We start from the raw sequence: 13,057 nt of genomic DNA on the forward strand, positions 1-13,057 counted from the left end.
CGCGGAGCGCGAATGACGTGGCCGCGAGGGAAGGAGCGGGCGGGGCCAGGACGGGAGGCGGGGCTGGGAGCTGCTCGGGGCGGGCCCCGCTGCCGGCGAAGGCGCTGCGGTGCCGGGGCGGGGAGGGAGGCGCCGGGGCGGGAGCTTTACCCAGCCGGGCTCTGCCCATCCTCCCCGCTGTTTCAGGGACCCATCTGCGGACCCTCCCTTTGCCCATTCCAGCCTTGCTCTTTCTGGCGCTCGCAGCGCCTCGTTCGCGCCGGTGTGTGAAGCAGAGGTGGGGGGAGGAAGCGTCTGAACGCCACAGAAGCAGCCGGGCCTCAAGGGGTGTCTTTACTGAAATGCAGGTTTCACCCTCCGAGAGCGCTGCGAATGCTCCCCAGGCGGCCCCGCGGAGCGGGCCCGGGAGACGGGGGTAGCGCCGCCCCCGCCCCGCGCCGGGACAGCGCGGCCGCGGGCTGCGCGCCCCGTTCGCAGTCTTCCACAAAACCCGCAAAGGCTCCCAGGGTTTTGCTGCCTTGGCTTGTAACGGCCCCGGGTCAAAGAAGGAAATGCCGCTGCAGGTGAAGGATGAAGTGAGACCTAATGCCAGCCCGATGCTGTCAGACAGATTGGTGACCAGGAGATGGCACGGAGATGTTTAAAGCACTCTGTTAAAAGAATCTGCTAATATAAAAATGAATTAAGAATTTTGTATCACGAAAATATTTATCTTGCTCAGAAAATAACTACTTTCCTGGCTTCTAATACAGGCCGGCATTAGCCATCAAAAATAACAGTCAAACTGCAAGGAAGGATTATGCTATTTCATTAATATGTAAATCTTTAGCTACCAAAAATTTGAGTGACTGACCTTAGAATCATGGAACCATTAAGGCTGGAAAAGACCTCTAAGATCATCTGCCACTGTTAACCAAGCACTGCCAAGTCCTCTGTTTAACTATGTCCTTAATTGCCAAATGCACATCTTTTGAACACTTCCAGGGTGGTGATTCCACCACTTCCCTGGAAAGTCTGTGCCAATGCTTGACAATGTTTACATGAAATTTCTCATAATATCCAATCTAAACCTCTCCTGGTACAGCGCGAGGCTATCTCCTCTGGTCCTATCACTTGTTTCCTGAGACTGACCCCAGTCTTGCTACCCCACCTCCTTTCTGGGAGTTGTAGAGAATGATCAGGTCACCCTGGAGTCTGCTCCAGGCTAAAGAACCCCAGCTCCCCCAGCTGCTCCTCATAGGACTCACTCTCTGGGCCCTTAACCCGCTCCATTTCCCTTCTCTGGACAGGCTCCAGCACCTCAATGTCTTCCTTGTAATGAGAGGCCCAAAACTGAGCCTGGCCTTCAAGGTGTGGCCTCAGCAGTGCCAAATACAGAGGGACAATCACTGCCCTGGTCCTTCTGCCCGCACTATTGCTGATACAGGCCAGATGCCATTGGCCTTCCTGGCCACCCAGGCACACGCTGGCTGCTACCCAACCAGCTGTTGACCAGCAACCTCAGGTCCTTTTCTGCTGGACAGCTTTCCAGCTCCTCTGCCCCAGCCTGTAGTGCTGCAGGCGGTTGTTGTGACCCAAGGGCATGCCATTTGGCCTTGTTCTATCTTGCTCAGCTGGCCTCAGCCCATTGATCCAATCTGTGCAGATCCAACTGCAGAGTCTGATGATAAGGGAACGTAAAGAAAAATGAGCTTAGGTATCTCTGTTCCAATTGCATAGCTTAATGTGTTGGGGGATCTAAGAAACGCACGTGTCAATCGCATTTGCGCAGGAGACAGAACCAAGTAGCTGCACTCTGACACCTGACAAATCAACCTCCGTGGAGATGAGTGATTACTCAGTTACTGAATGCCAACGGAAGATAAAAAATAATAGAAACTGTTTGCTTTGAAAAGTAATTTGCGGATGTAATTACTCATCAGTTATCACCTGAGATCATGAACTAACTTAAATGACTGTAAATCTCTGGTTTTAGGGGTCTCACTAATCCAATTTTGTTTAGTTTTCAAGCACTTTCAGAAGTGCTTGATAAAATTTGTACATGTATCAGGGTTGATGCATTTATATAGCATTTATATAGCATTTAGCCCTTTTTATGTGTGTAGGTGCACAAAAGGTCTGGCCAGTGATGGGGGACACTTGCAGTATGTACTTGTACATTAAATATACCTAACCTAAAATATATGCATGGTATCTTGAGCTGTATTGTAGCAAATTAGCTATTCAGCTACCAAAATAAACTCTTACAAAAGCTTCACCTCACTTCATCTTATCCTAATATTTGCCAGGATCTGTTTCCTGAGAATCTCCCTTGTTTTGTTTACAACAACAGAATCAGGTCAACTCTATCCCAGTTGTTTTCATTCCTCACTATTAATTAACTTCGGAACTACTATTAAATCTCATTAACCAGAAACTGATTCTTCTGCTTATTTCACTTCCTGTGATGAAGTTAAGCCTTCTGTGTTTTGCCTGCAGCTCAGCTAATTTAGTCTAATGTCATTTAAAATATCCTAAAATAAACAGAAACAAAAAAGGGAAATGTTTATGGAAAACTGACATCAATTTCTCAGAAGCAAGAATTTCTGAATAATCCCAAGAAATTACTCACATCAATGTAACTCTCCATGTTGACCTGCAGATCCATGAGTTTAAATGTGTTGAATGCCAGACTCCTAGTAATAGTGTGTTGTGGTATTGCAGAATTTTATTTGTGGGTTTTTTATGCAACTATAAGAAATGTTCTACTATAAAAAGGTCCATACAGAGTTACAAACTGCTTTTCTAAGAGATAGTAATTGTATTCTTCCTTCCCTCAAACTACATAGTATTAATGGTATAGAGAACTTTTTTTTTTTCCTTCTTTTTTTTCCTTTTCTTTTTTTTTTTTTCCCCACAAAATTCAATTCACAATGGCACTCTTACTGTACTGGCTATTACTTCTTGCAATACAAATAGGGCAGGAAAAGCTAGTGACAGATGAACAGACTGCTTGTCAGTAGAGACACGGGTGGCAGTGGGCAGCTCTAGACAACTTCAAGGTTCACTACAGATAAACTGTGACATTAATCTAATTCATAATCGTAGTAATCATCATCTGTGTTCACTCCAATGCTGGAGGCCTCATTGGCTTTAATTTTCTTTCTGTCCTCTTTTCCTCTTTCCGTGGAAGACAGATTGTCTTCACACTGCTGCAGAATCTTTTTGGAAGACATCCAACTTTCTCCTCGGCTTTGTGCTGGCGCTGCACACTGCCCTCCCCGTACATCCGTCCCTTTGGCCACCAGTGCTCTTCTGGTTCTGAGAAGGTCACAGGTGCAGTTCCAAGGGTTTCCATCTAAATACAGATGACGAAGACGAGGTAAGTACTCCAAGACTTTGCGATCCAAGACAGATATCTTGTTATTCCGTAAATTTAAAACCTGAAGCTGTTTCAAGTCCTTCAGCTCTTGCTCTCCAACATCCTCTATGTCGTTTCCTTTTAGATCCAATCTAGCAAGGGTGTCTGGAAGTCTGAACAAAAATAAAACGACACAAGAGTGTTATGTTCATCATATTGTTTTTGTAAGTGGTATTTGGTCGTGGGTATTTGTCCAGGCACATCTGATGTATTAAAATAAAGCTATCATTAAAAAATGCAAACTTCTGCAAAAACAGATGTTAATATTGGGTTTGGGCTGGGTTTGTTTGTTTGCTTGGTTGTTCTCTGTTTTTCCATTATAGGTGTACTATCTGTGCACCTTTGAACTGTTTTCCAAAATTACTGCAGTTCTGACCAGTACTGACTGTTCCTGCAGCTGAACTGAACAGCAGTCCTGTGCTGTACTATGAAAAAGATTAGCTGCTTAGTTGACTGTAAAGTTTAAAAATGCTTTTTGTACTCTTCAATGCCAATGACCAAACTATAGCACCATGAAAGGTCAAAAGTTTAGACAATCGTAGCAATGTTGCTCCTTCAACTACTTCTATATATGTTTTGTTTAAAAACTTTTTTTAGTTCATAAAGAATTAGAATTTTTCCATTTTGTTCACCTGCTCCCATCAGACTCAAACATTAATCATCACAGCAGTAATCCATCTATGATAACCTGTTAAGAAATCAGCAACAGGGAAAATATAAATGCTTTTAAAATAGCCATTTCAAGACTTAGAACTGATTATATTTAGAAGAGAAAAAGCTGATAATCTCTGGATATTATACTAAACAGGTAAGTATAGTTCTTATTTTCATATATGTTACAAATTTATATGAAAAGACCTTAATTTCAAAAGTCTTGCTCATTTATGATCTTTTAATTTCCCTCTGATGTAGTTAGTGACAAGCTCTTAACAGAAAAGCATAGGCATGGACTTTCTTTAATAAAATTAATTTGAAAGTATCTTAAAAATCACTTAATATGGTAGAATGCAAGGTGATGAAATTCAGAGTCAAGGCTACAGATTTTAAGGAAACTTGACTGAAACTCTCAGGGAAGTGATAGTCATATTACCAAGATCTATTTAGAATAGAACAGCAATATACTACAATTGGTAAAGTTAGGGGATAGTCGGTGACCCTCACTCACTGTTTTTTGCGAAGCTGAGTTTGAACCTCTTAAGCTGAAAGATGGTTTCCAGATTTGTGAAAACCTGACAGGTTCAACGTTACAATTTCAAGAGTAGGGCGGTTCTGTATTGTGCTGTTTCTCCTGTGGAGATGAGAATTTGACGTATTGATATGGTGATTCACTTCACAAAATCTGATCTTACCAAATGCTTGTGACTGCAATAAATCTGTTTTGAAACCTAACTACAGCCAATTATAGTTTCCCAATATGGCACTCTAATGTCAGAAGGGTACTCTGGGGTAAAACCCTAGTGCCACTGATGTCAAAGGCAGTGGGAAATCACCCAAGAGGTTTATCTAGACTGATTACAGTCCAAAGCCTGACTAGAAAGTCCTTAAACCTGTGAAGACTCTTACTGTACTAATGTTAGACTTAAACTTTATGGCTATATTGTTTGATTTCAGGCTTGATCTAGAGAAAATAAAGCCACTGGGTATATGACTGAGTGCCCTGCAGCTGGAAGAGGAACTGTTCTCACTCAGGAGCTGACCATGGCAGCCACACTGTGCTACTGCCACTCTAAGGAATATCATCAGATTCTTCCCTGCATTTTCACCACACCCTGTAGGATTTTATGAAGTATGGCTCTTGTCTAAATGTCCTGAAAATACTTGGACTTGTGGATTATTTTCTTTTAAGAAAAAGAGAGAAAGGAACTTTCTTTCTCCTCATTCTGCCAAAGACCTGCTAAGACCCATTCACATTAGCATATCAGTCATATGTTTTAACTTTTTACACCTGACAGAGTTCTCAGATAAAAGTCAAAAGTAATATTTTTTTTCTGTATATCTATGAGTACCTAGTTCATCATCAGACAATTAAGTACATAAACTTTATTTCTTGTCATTTTTTTTCCCTATCTCTTTTATGTTTACAGTGCTCCCTGGGAATCTGTATTTACTGTTGGAATTAAAGGCCCCCAATTTCTCCTTAAAAGTTGTACTGTTTAAAGGCTAGTAGAGAACACCTTTCTGTTAATTCTCTTCACTATGAAAGTTGTAAAATAAGATGGATTAGACAATACTAAAGTAACTGCAAAGCATTAAACATTCCTGTCAAGCTAGACTGAAATCAAATATTTATACACCACTAAATCACTTTCTGATTATAAAGCTGTTGCCAAATAGATTCAAATGCTAAAGGACATGATGCTAAATTAATTGAAATTTTATTGTGTTATTTATTTAGGCTAGTTAAACCTGTCTACAAGCCATAAAAATAAAGCTTAACAGTCCAGTTTTGTTAAAGAAGTTGATGTTAATGGAATTATTTCACTATTTTTATGCCATCTTATTGCACAGTGTTTTGTAATAATAAAATTGCCACTTTATATCAGAACAGCCTCAATTTGGCTTAACATGCCATCTCTGATATGCCAGTTCCAACACTCAGATGAATGTGAGAGATCCTCTAAGCAGAGCATTAATGAACACAGTGTGCCCAAGGGATGTTTCTTCTGTGCTCTGTTGACTGGAATTTTTCTTATAGCCTGAAGCTGGAGATTTTATATGCATTCCAAATACCTTGTGATGTGTGAGTTTAATGAAGTTTGGAATGCCAATATCACTGAAAAAGTGCATTCTTTTTGATCAGATTCAGCTCCCGAAATCTTAACATTTTAACAATAATAAACTGGTGTGGCTTGGTAGAAACATCAGCTTTAAAATTGCTATCTACACTTTTTATCAAATGCTCTATTATTTTTCTTTTGTGGGGCAAGCTAAACCTAAGTAACAATATAACCTTGGTAGTAAGTCTGTTGCATTCTCCTAACAGGTTCTTCTTATTGGTGTGCTAATTAAACGAAGTGGTCTCGGTGGCAGGGAGAGATGCAAATTGAGCATATTCATTAGGAGCCACAGATGTAATGAAAGTAGCTCTACTTAGAGACTGCTAACTGGAGTGCTAATTAGCGCTAGTTGCGGCAACGGGTTTATGGTATGGACACACTTCTACCATGACGAGGTCTGAATACCAATTTTTGGCTCTTATTTTCATATGCAAGGAAGGAGAGATGACGCCTTGGAACCGGCTGTCCTGAGATTCACTTGCCTCAGTGGAATAGAACTGAGGAGATTCTGTTCCAGCGCCAGATTGGAAAGCTGCACACACTGCTGGAGGGCTCCCGCCTCAAACGTGCTGACAGCGTTGTTGTCGAGAAACAAGTGCTTCAGGTCTTGGAGTCCTTGAAAGTCCTGTGCTGTCACCCTTTGGATCTGGTTATTGCTGCAGTCAAGTTTCTGCAGCCTGCCGGGCAGCCTGAGGGGCACAGTGTGGAGCTGGTTCTTAGAGAGCTCCAGTGTTGTTAAGTTAGGAAGAAGCTGGGCACCCTCTATTGACATCAGCTGATTTTCTGACAGAAGGAACTCAGACAGATTTTCTAGGTGTTTCACATCCCGCAGTCTCACAATTTTAATCTGGTTTTTCTCTAATTTTAGAGACAGTAGGGATTTAGGTAGGTCAGGAGGAACTTTTATCAGAAAGTTACCACTTAAGCTGAGAAGTCGTAGACTTTGCAAAGATGCAAAGAAGTTGGTTGGGAATGAATTCAGTTTATTATCATCCATGCTCAGATACATCAGCCTAGGAAGCTTAAGTGGTGCAGACACAGATTCCATGTTGTTGCCATCCAGGATCAGACTTTGTAAATTGTAAAGGGAAGAAAATGCACTCGGAGGCAGAGTTGCAATCAAGTTGTTCCGAAGATCGAGCACCCGTAGTTTAATCAAACCTGCAAAATCAGATGCATGCAGAGCATTGATGGAGTTATCAGCGAGTTTTAAAATTTCAAGGCCAGATGGGAGAAAGGTGGGTATTTGCTTTAGCTGATTTTTGCAGAGTTCCAGGGACTTCAAGGTGCTCAGGTCTTTGAAAGTGTTGTTTTCTATTGATTCTATGCCACTGCATGACAGGACCAGCTCTTCAAGGACTGACATTCTCCTGAAATCAGTAAACTTAAAGAGAACAAAGAAAATTATTGTGGTAGTACATTTATAGGTATCCTCACTGGTTACTCCTTCTGGATGCTTGGATAATTGCTAGTATATGCTGAAAAACAATATATTTAGAATTAGAAACTAAAATAAATGGTAACAGTAGATGTATTACTATGGGTACCTGTGGTTTGCCAGTTTTTACTTGCATTTCTAAAATTTTGTGGTTTCAATCTATGCTGTGTCAGGTTTGAGCAAGCACATACATTTGAAGAAGGACTATTCCTTTTATTTCCTCCTGGTGGAGAGCCTATATAAAATGGAAAGCTAACATCACCAGTGGCAGAAATCTTTGCAGGGAGTGAATGGTTGTTAATGTTCATGGTGCTCCATCGTGCTTGCTAGAGCACTGTTGAGTTCATGATACAGCCATTTCCATGTATCCACAGTACTGGCTCTGCAGCATGCATTCCCTAGAGGAGTGGGTATCTTTACCTCTTGCTACTGTTTTGGCAGAAAACTAAAATTAAACAATTTTCTCTCCCCCACTACTTTTTTTTTTTTTTTTTTTTTTTTTTTTTTTTTTTTTTTTTTTTTTTTATAAAAACCTCACATATTAATATGATCAAACCAAAAGTGTCAGGTCAGACTGGCCTGAAAAATTACCTCTGTGGAACAGAGTGTTTTTACAGAAACTTAGTTTTTATTAGTTAGTAATAAACAGATGCTTTGCAGTGTTAAATGGTACTTAGATGTTGACTGTGATTATAATATCGAGAGGCACACAATTGTTTCATTATTTTTCTGCTCTGTTGGAACATGCTTGTTGCCATCTTGTTTCTCAAGTTAAGCAGCAAACCTAAGTGAATCTGGCAGCTTTCTCCAAGCTGTGATAGGAAGAAGCATGCAATGAGGGTGAGCCAGGGAGTTCTCCAAGCACACCAGTTGCTAAAACATTGGTTTTCTGAAATTACCAGGTATGCTTCCCATTGACCTCGGTGACTGAGTCTTAAAAAAGCATTTATATGGGAATCCCCCCCCAAAAAGCAACATGAGCAGGTGTTCTGCACAGGAGTGGTGGGAAGGAGCATCCTCATCTATCTTCCCTTCCCATGTCCAAAACCATCTCATTACTGTCTCAGGGACCGCACCAGTTAGAGAAGCTAAAGTAACAGTAGATTCCTCATGCAATTTCCCCTAGGGCTTGGTAGCTCCCAGCACATTTTACTCTCAGTGGGGGAAGCTATACAGCCTGTTATACAGCATAACCCCTCATCCCAGTCAGGAATCTGTATGGAGAGCAGTACAAGTCCTTTTGCAGTACAGGTGCTGGATAGTAATTTTGTTCCATAATCCTGGCTGGATACATTTGACTATCATACTTGTGTAAGCGAAATCAGCTCATAAAGGTGACTGTTAAAAGGTGTCTTACAGCTTCATTTGCCCAACTCTTGCATATTTTTGGACTGTATCTCTTTATCTTAGCTACAAACTCTGCATTTTAACTGTTGTTAAAATTAAAGCCTGCACAGCTGTGAAAGACAAGTCAGATTTCATTTTGCTGTGGTGTCCTTAGTTTATCTTCTGATTAACTTTATTCTGTCTTGCAAAGCAATTTCTGAATTGCAAAATTTGATGCAATTACCGAGAAAGTATAGATATGGAACCTCTACTGAAGCGGGTTTCTCCATCAATTACGTACCTCCATTAAAATGAGGTAATGTACCTCCATTAAAAACCTTATATTCTCAACAGTAAACAACAAAGTTGTTGAAATTATATAATTTTATTTTTTTATAAATCAGTGTTTTGTATATATATATATATATATAGCAATATAAGAACTGCTGATGTCCAGTTTTGGTCATGATTAGGAAGGTGAACTTATATATAAGAATGAGCTACATTTGTCAAGAGCACAAAAACATAATCACATGTAATTATAAAACCATCTTATGAAAATTGAAACAATTATGAACCTTCGCAATTCAACACATTTTCTCCTATAAATTCAAAAGCAATGTTTTCTGCCTTCAGCTGATTTCTGTATGCCTTTAAGAGGCTTAATTTTCATCTTATTAAGTGACAGAGAGCTGTGAAGGTCAATGTACAGACATTTGCTCTGTAATGATGTTAGGGTTCTTAACGTGGATTATTATAATTTCTATTTTTCATCTATTTGGTATGAATTACTAAGCTTTGTGACCATGCTGTTTTGAAACTTCAACTTTATCTATCCATGATTTTATAAACCACTCAGTCTTTCTAATATGAATCAAAACATATTTGAAAACCCACCAGCTCTTTTTTTGCTAGGAAGCAGTGGTTTTTTCTCTAACTGGATTGCCTGAAAAGTGATAATATTATAGTTTTATGTTTTAAAACTTTTATCTCCTGAAAGTGGACCTAATATGCTGTTATTTAATGCAAACATTTTAAGGAACTTGTAATTTTAATTACTTTTTTTTTTTTCTTCCTCCTTTTTGAGTTGCTGTGATGTGGGATATGCTGTAAGCAGTTTTTTTAAAACAGTCCCCTATCCTGCAGGCAAGGTAGATTATTTTCTTTTCTTTTAGCAGATAAAACCCCACTTATTAATATAGATAGAAATAAACTAAATTTAAATTTATCTAATTTTTTTTACTCTTGTGAATAAACAGGTTATCATTGATTTTCAAATCAAGGAAGAAGCAGAAAATATTGAAAAAATATGCTAAAATTTATCTAGTTTTGTTATTATAAAGTCTGTTTATAACAAAACCCAGGTTGTAAAATTTCCAAAAGCAAAAACCTAGCCCCTGTTTCTAATTCTGATTAGCCCTGTCAGAGCAAATAGAAATTTGACCTGGCTAAAAACAAAAACCAAACAAACAAAAAACCAAACAAACAAACAAACCAAAAAAACAAAAAACAAACAAACAAACAAAAAAAAAACCACAAACAAAAAAAAAACACCCCAACCCCCAAACCCACAACACTACTATTTTTCTTTGAGGGTTTTTTTGCCTTTTTTTTTTTTTTTTTTCCACATAGTGGGTTTAACATACAAACATATACCATTATAAAATTATTATTTCTTCACAATTTTAATAATAATCAACACAAATTAAGGTGCAGAAGTAATTACAACAATTTTTAAAAAATTCTTCTGAGGCAATAAATTGCTAAACTATAATATTTGTGAATGCCTGCATATAAAAAGTCTCTTGGAGGTCAGCTGTGGGAACTCTAGGCTTCCATTCAGCTTCTTTAGGAAAGTATGTTATTTTCTCAATGAGTAGGTAAATAAAGGAATTTTAAAAACCAAGCAAATAAAAAACCCCAAATCAAACCAGCCAAACAAACAAAAATCCCACACCAAAACCCTAAAATACTATAGAGTTCTTTCAGTGCTTGCAGACATGTACTTTACAAGCAGAAATGTTTCCCTAAGCACTATAATATCTGCCCGTGGAATTGCTCAACTGTGTAAAATTAAGCATAGGTATTTATGATGTCAAGACCTCAGAAGTATAATTTGCTGCATGGGGAAAAAAAAAAATAAAAGTAAAAAATACATCCAAAGACCCAGTATAATTTCAAGGAAACAGTCTACATAACTACAAGGACATGGCGTGAAGGGACTTCTTTCCTTTCAGTGCAAAGTCAGTAGTAGCAGTAAGGCGGACTCATAGCCAGTGGAATTAATAAAGAGAAAAACTCTCTTCTTACATGGTTTCACACGCCATTTGTTGTGATCGGTCATAAAACATTCATCCCACCACTCCATTCACTTATGTCCAACATTGAAATGCTTTTATGACACCTGTCTTTTGCTCTAGTCAGAAACTAAGGCCACTTTACTTATAACTGAGGAGTTGCTGACAGATAGGGACAACTAGCCTAAGAAATGGAAAATGGCTCATCTTACTTATCTTGGAAAGAAAATAATGGGGGGAGGAGGGAAGGGTTTGCACCAAAAATGTATTTCCTAATACAGAATTCATTTGACAAATCTTTTGTTTACTCTGAGCATAGCTTAATCACACCAATATTTGACTCTTGTGGGTGTGTGAGACAAAACAAGAAAACCAGAGATATTAGGAGCAGTGAAAGAGTAAACTTTCTCAGAGGAAAATTCTACAATCACTATTTCTCAGTGATTAGTGGGCAACAGGTATTCTAGATACTGCTCTAAGCTGCCTTCCAACCTATTTCATTTAGTCCTGAGAGTGAAATAAAAGATGCATTTCAGAGCAGTTAAATCCTTTGTAAGAGAAAATTTATCTCATTTGAATTGTACACATATTATTATTTGTAGTAAATTGATGCAGAGTAAGCATGTGTAATACAGGTGGTTGTATTTCCCTTGTATATTTCCCATCTATACAAGGTGAATTTATTAAATAAAGGTATTTCAGGGTAGGAAACAAAGCACCATTCCAGACTGCCATGCAAGAGGAGCATAAGCTGATGCCTTTAATAATGCGAACCAGTGGTGCCTCAAGAAATCCAGAATAAATTTTTCAGAAGCAGAAAATGCTGGCAGCTTTGGTTAGAAGCTGCTCTCATTTATTTAGGTTAGTAGATAGGCCTGGCCTTTCTTTTAGAAACATCTCAAGCTGTTCCTTAGACTCAAACTTACTTCCTCTGCCATTTCTAATAGCAGCTATACCTGACGCAGCTCCAGAGGGGAAAAAGAACTTCAATTTCTTTCATTAGGGACATTATTCTAATGACATAAACCCTTTCATTTTACTGTGAAAAAGTATTATATTGTATCAAAAATAGAAAAAGCTTTTAACAGGTTAAAAAAGTACTCTGAAACTCAATGGTTATTTGACCATATGTAAAAGAAGTCAACATTTACCTGCTAGTTACAAAATACTATTTATTTTGAGTTTCATACGGAATATGATTGTGACAGTGTGAAGTACTGCTTGGAGACTGCAGGAACATGGCAACACGACAGGAATATATTTACATATCCTTAAAGAGTAAGTAAAAATAAAACTAGTTCTGGCAGCACTTTGTCAGTTTTTAGGACATGGAATAAGATTCTCCCCTCACTAGATGCCACCACCATCTGGGAAGTCCAACTTTCAGTTACGGTGCACTACAAGAAGTACTTTTTCTGGGTTTTCTTACCTGGAGTTGTTTAATTTTGCTGTGGCTGATGTAGAGTCTCCTGGTGGTAAAAGCAATCTCTCTGGGGATCTCTGTAGCCCTGTAGCATTGCACTGACTGGGCAGGGTCACAGCTGCATCTTCTCGGGCAAGTGGTACTTAGAGCACTGTGAAAAGACAAGGCAACTAAAAGGTAAGACAAATACATTTTCCAGAACAGGAACTCTGCAATTGCCTCAGCAACATACAGCATGAATTAAGCACCAAAGCCCTTTTATACCATGAGATCTGATAAAAGGATATTATGACTGTGTATTTTATCCCAGTGAAAAAAAGAGCAAAAACAATACTGTAATTTGCCTGGGTTAAAATGTTGGCAGGCATTACAAAGAGTGAGAAACTTAAACAGTGA

At 38.9% G+C, this 13,057-nt stretch overlaps 1 protein-coding gene across 1 annotated transcript; it reads right to left on the reverse strand.

Annotated features, from left to right (window-relative positions):
• Nucleotides 1-3,065: 3,065 nt before the first annotated feature.
• LOC120750996 (nephrocan-like) lies at nucleotides 3,066-12,853 on the reverse strand. Its single transcript, XM_040060229.1, has 3 exons — nucleotides 12,668-12,853; nucleotides 6,660-7,561; nucleotides 3,066-3,513 (listed from the first exon to the last, which is right to left on the reverse strand). Exons 1-3 carry the CDS (start codon nucleotides 12,851-12,853, stop codon nucleotides 3,066-3,068), a joined length of 1,536 nt encoding a protein of 511 aa, XP_039916163.1.
• Between the last annotated feature and the right edge of the window lie 204 nt (nucleotides 12,854-13,057).

Source organism: Hirundo rustica, chromosome 3 (assembly GCF_015227805.2).
Source record: "Hirundo rustica isolate bHirRus1 chromosome 3, bHirRus1.pri.v3, whole genome shotgun sequence".
Taxonomy (NCBI): Eukaryota; Metazoa; Chordata; class Aves; order Passeriformes; family Hirundinidae; genus Hirundo; species Hirundo rustica.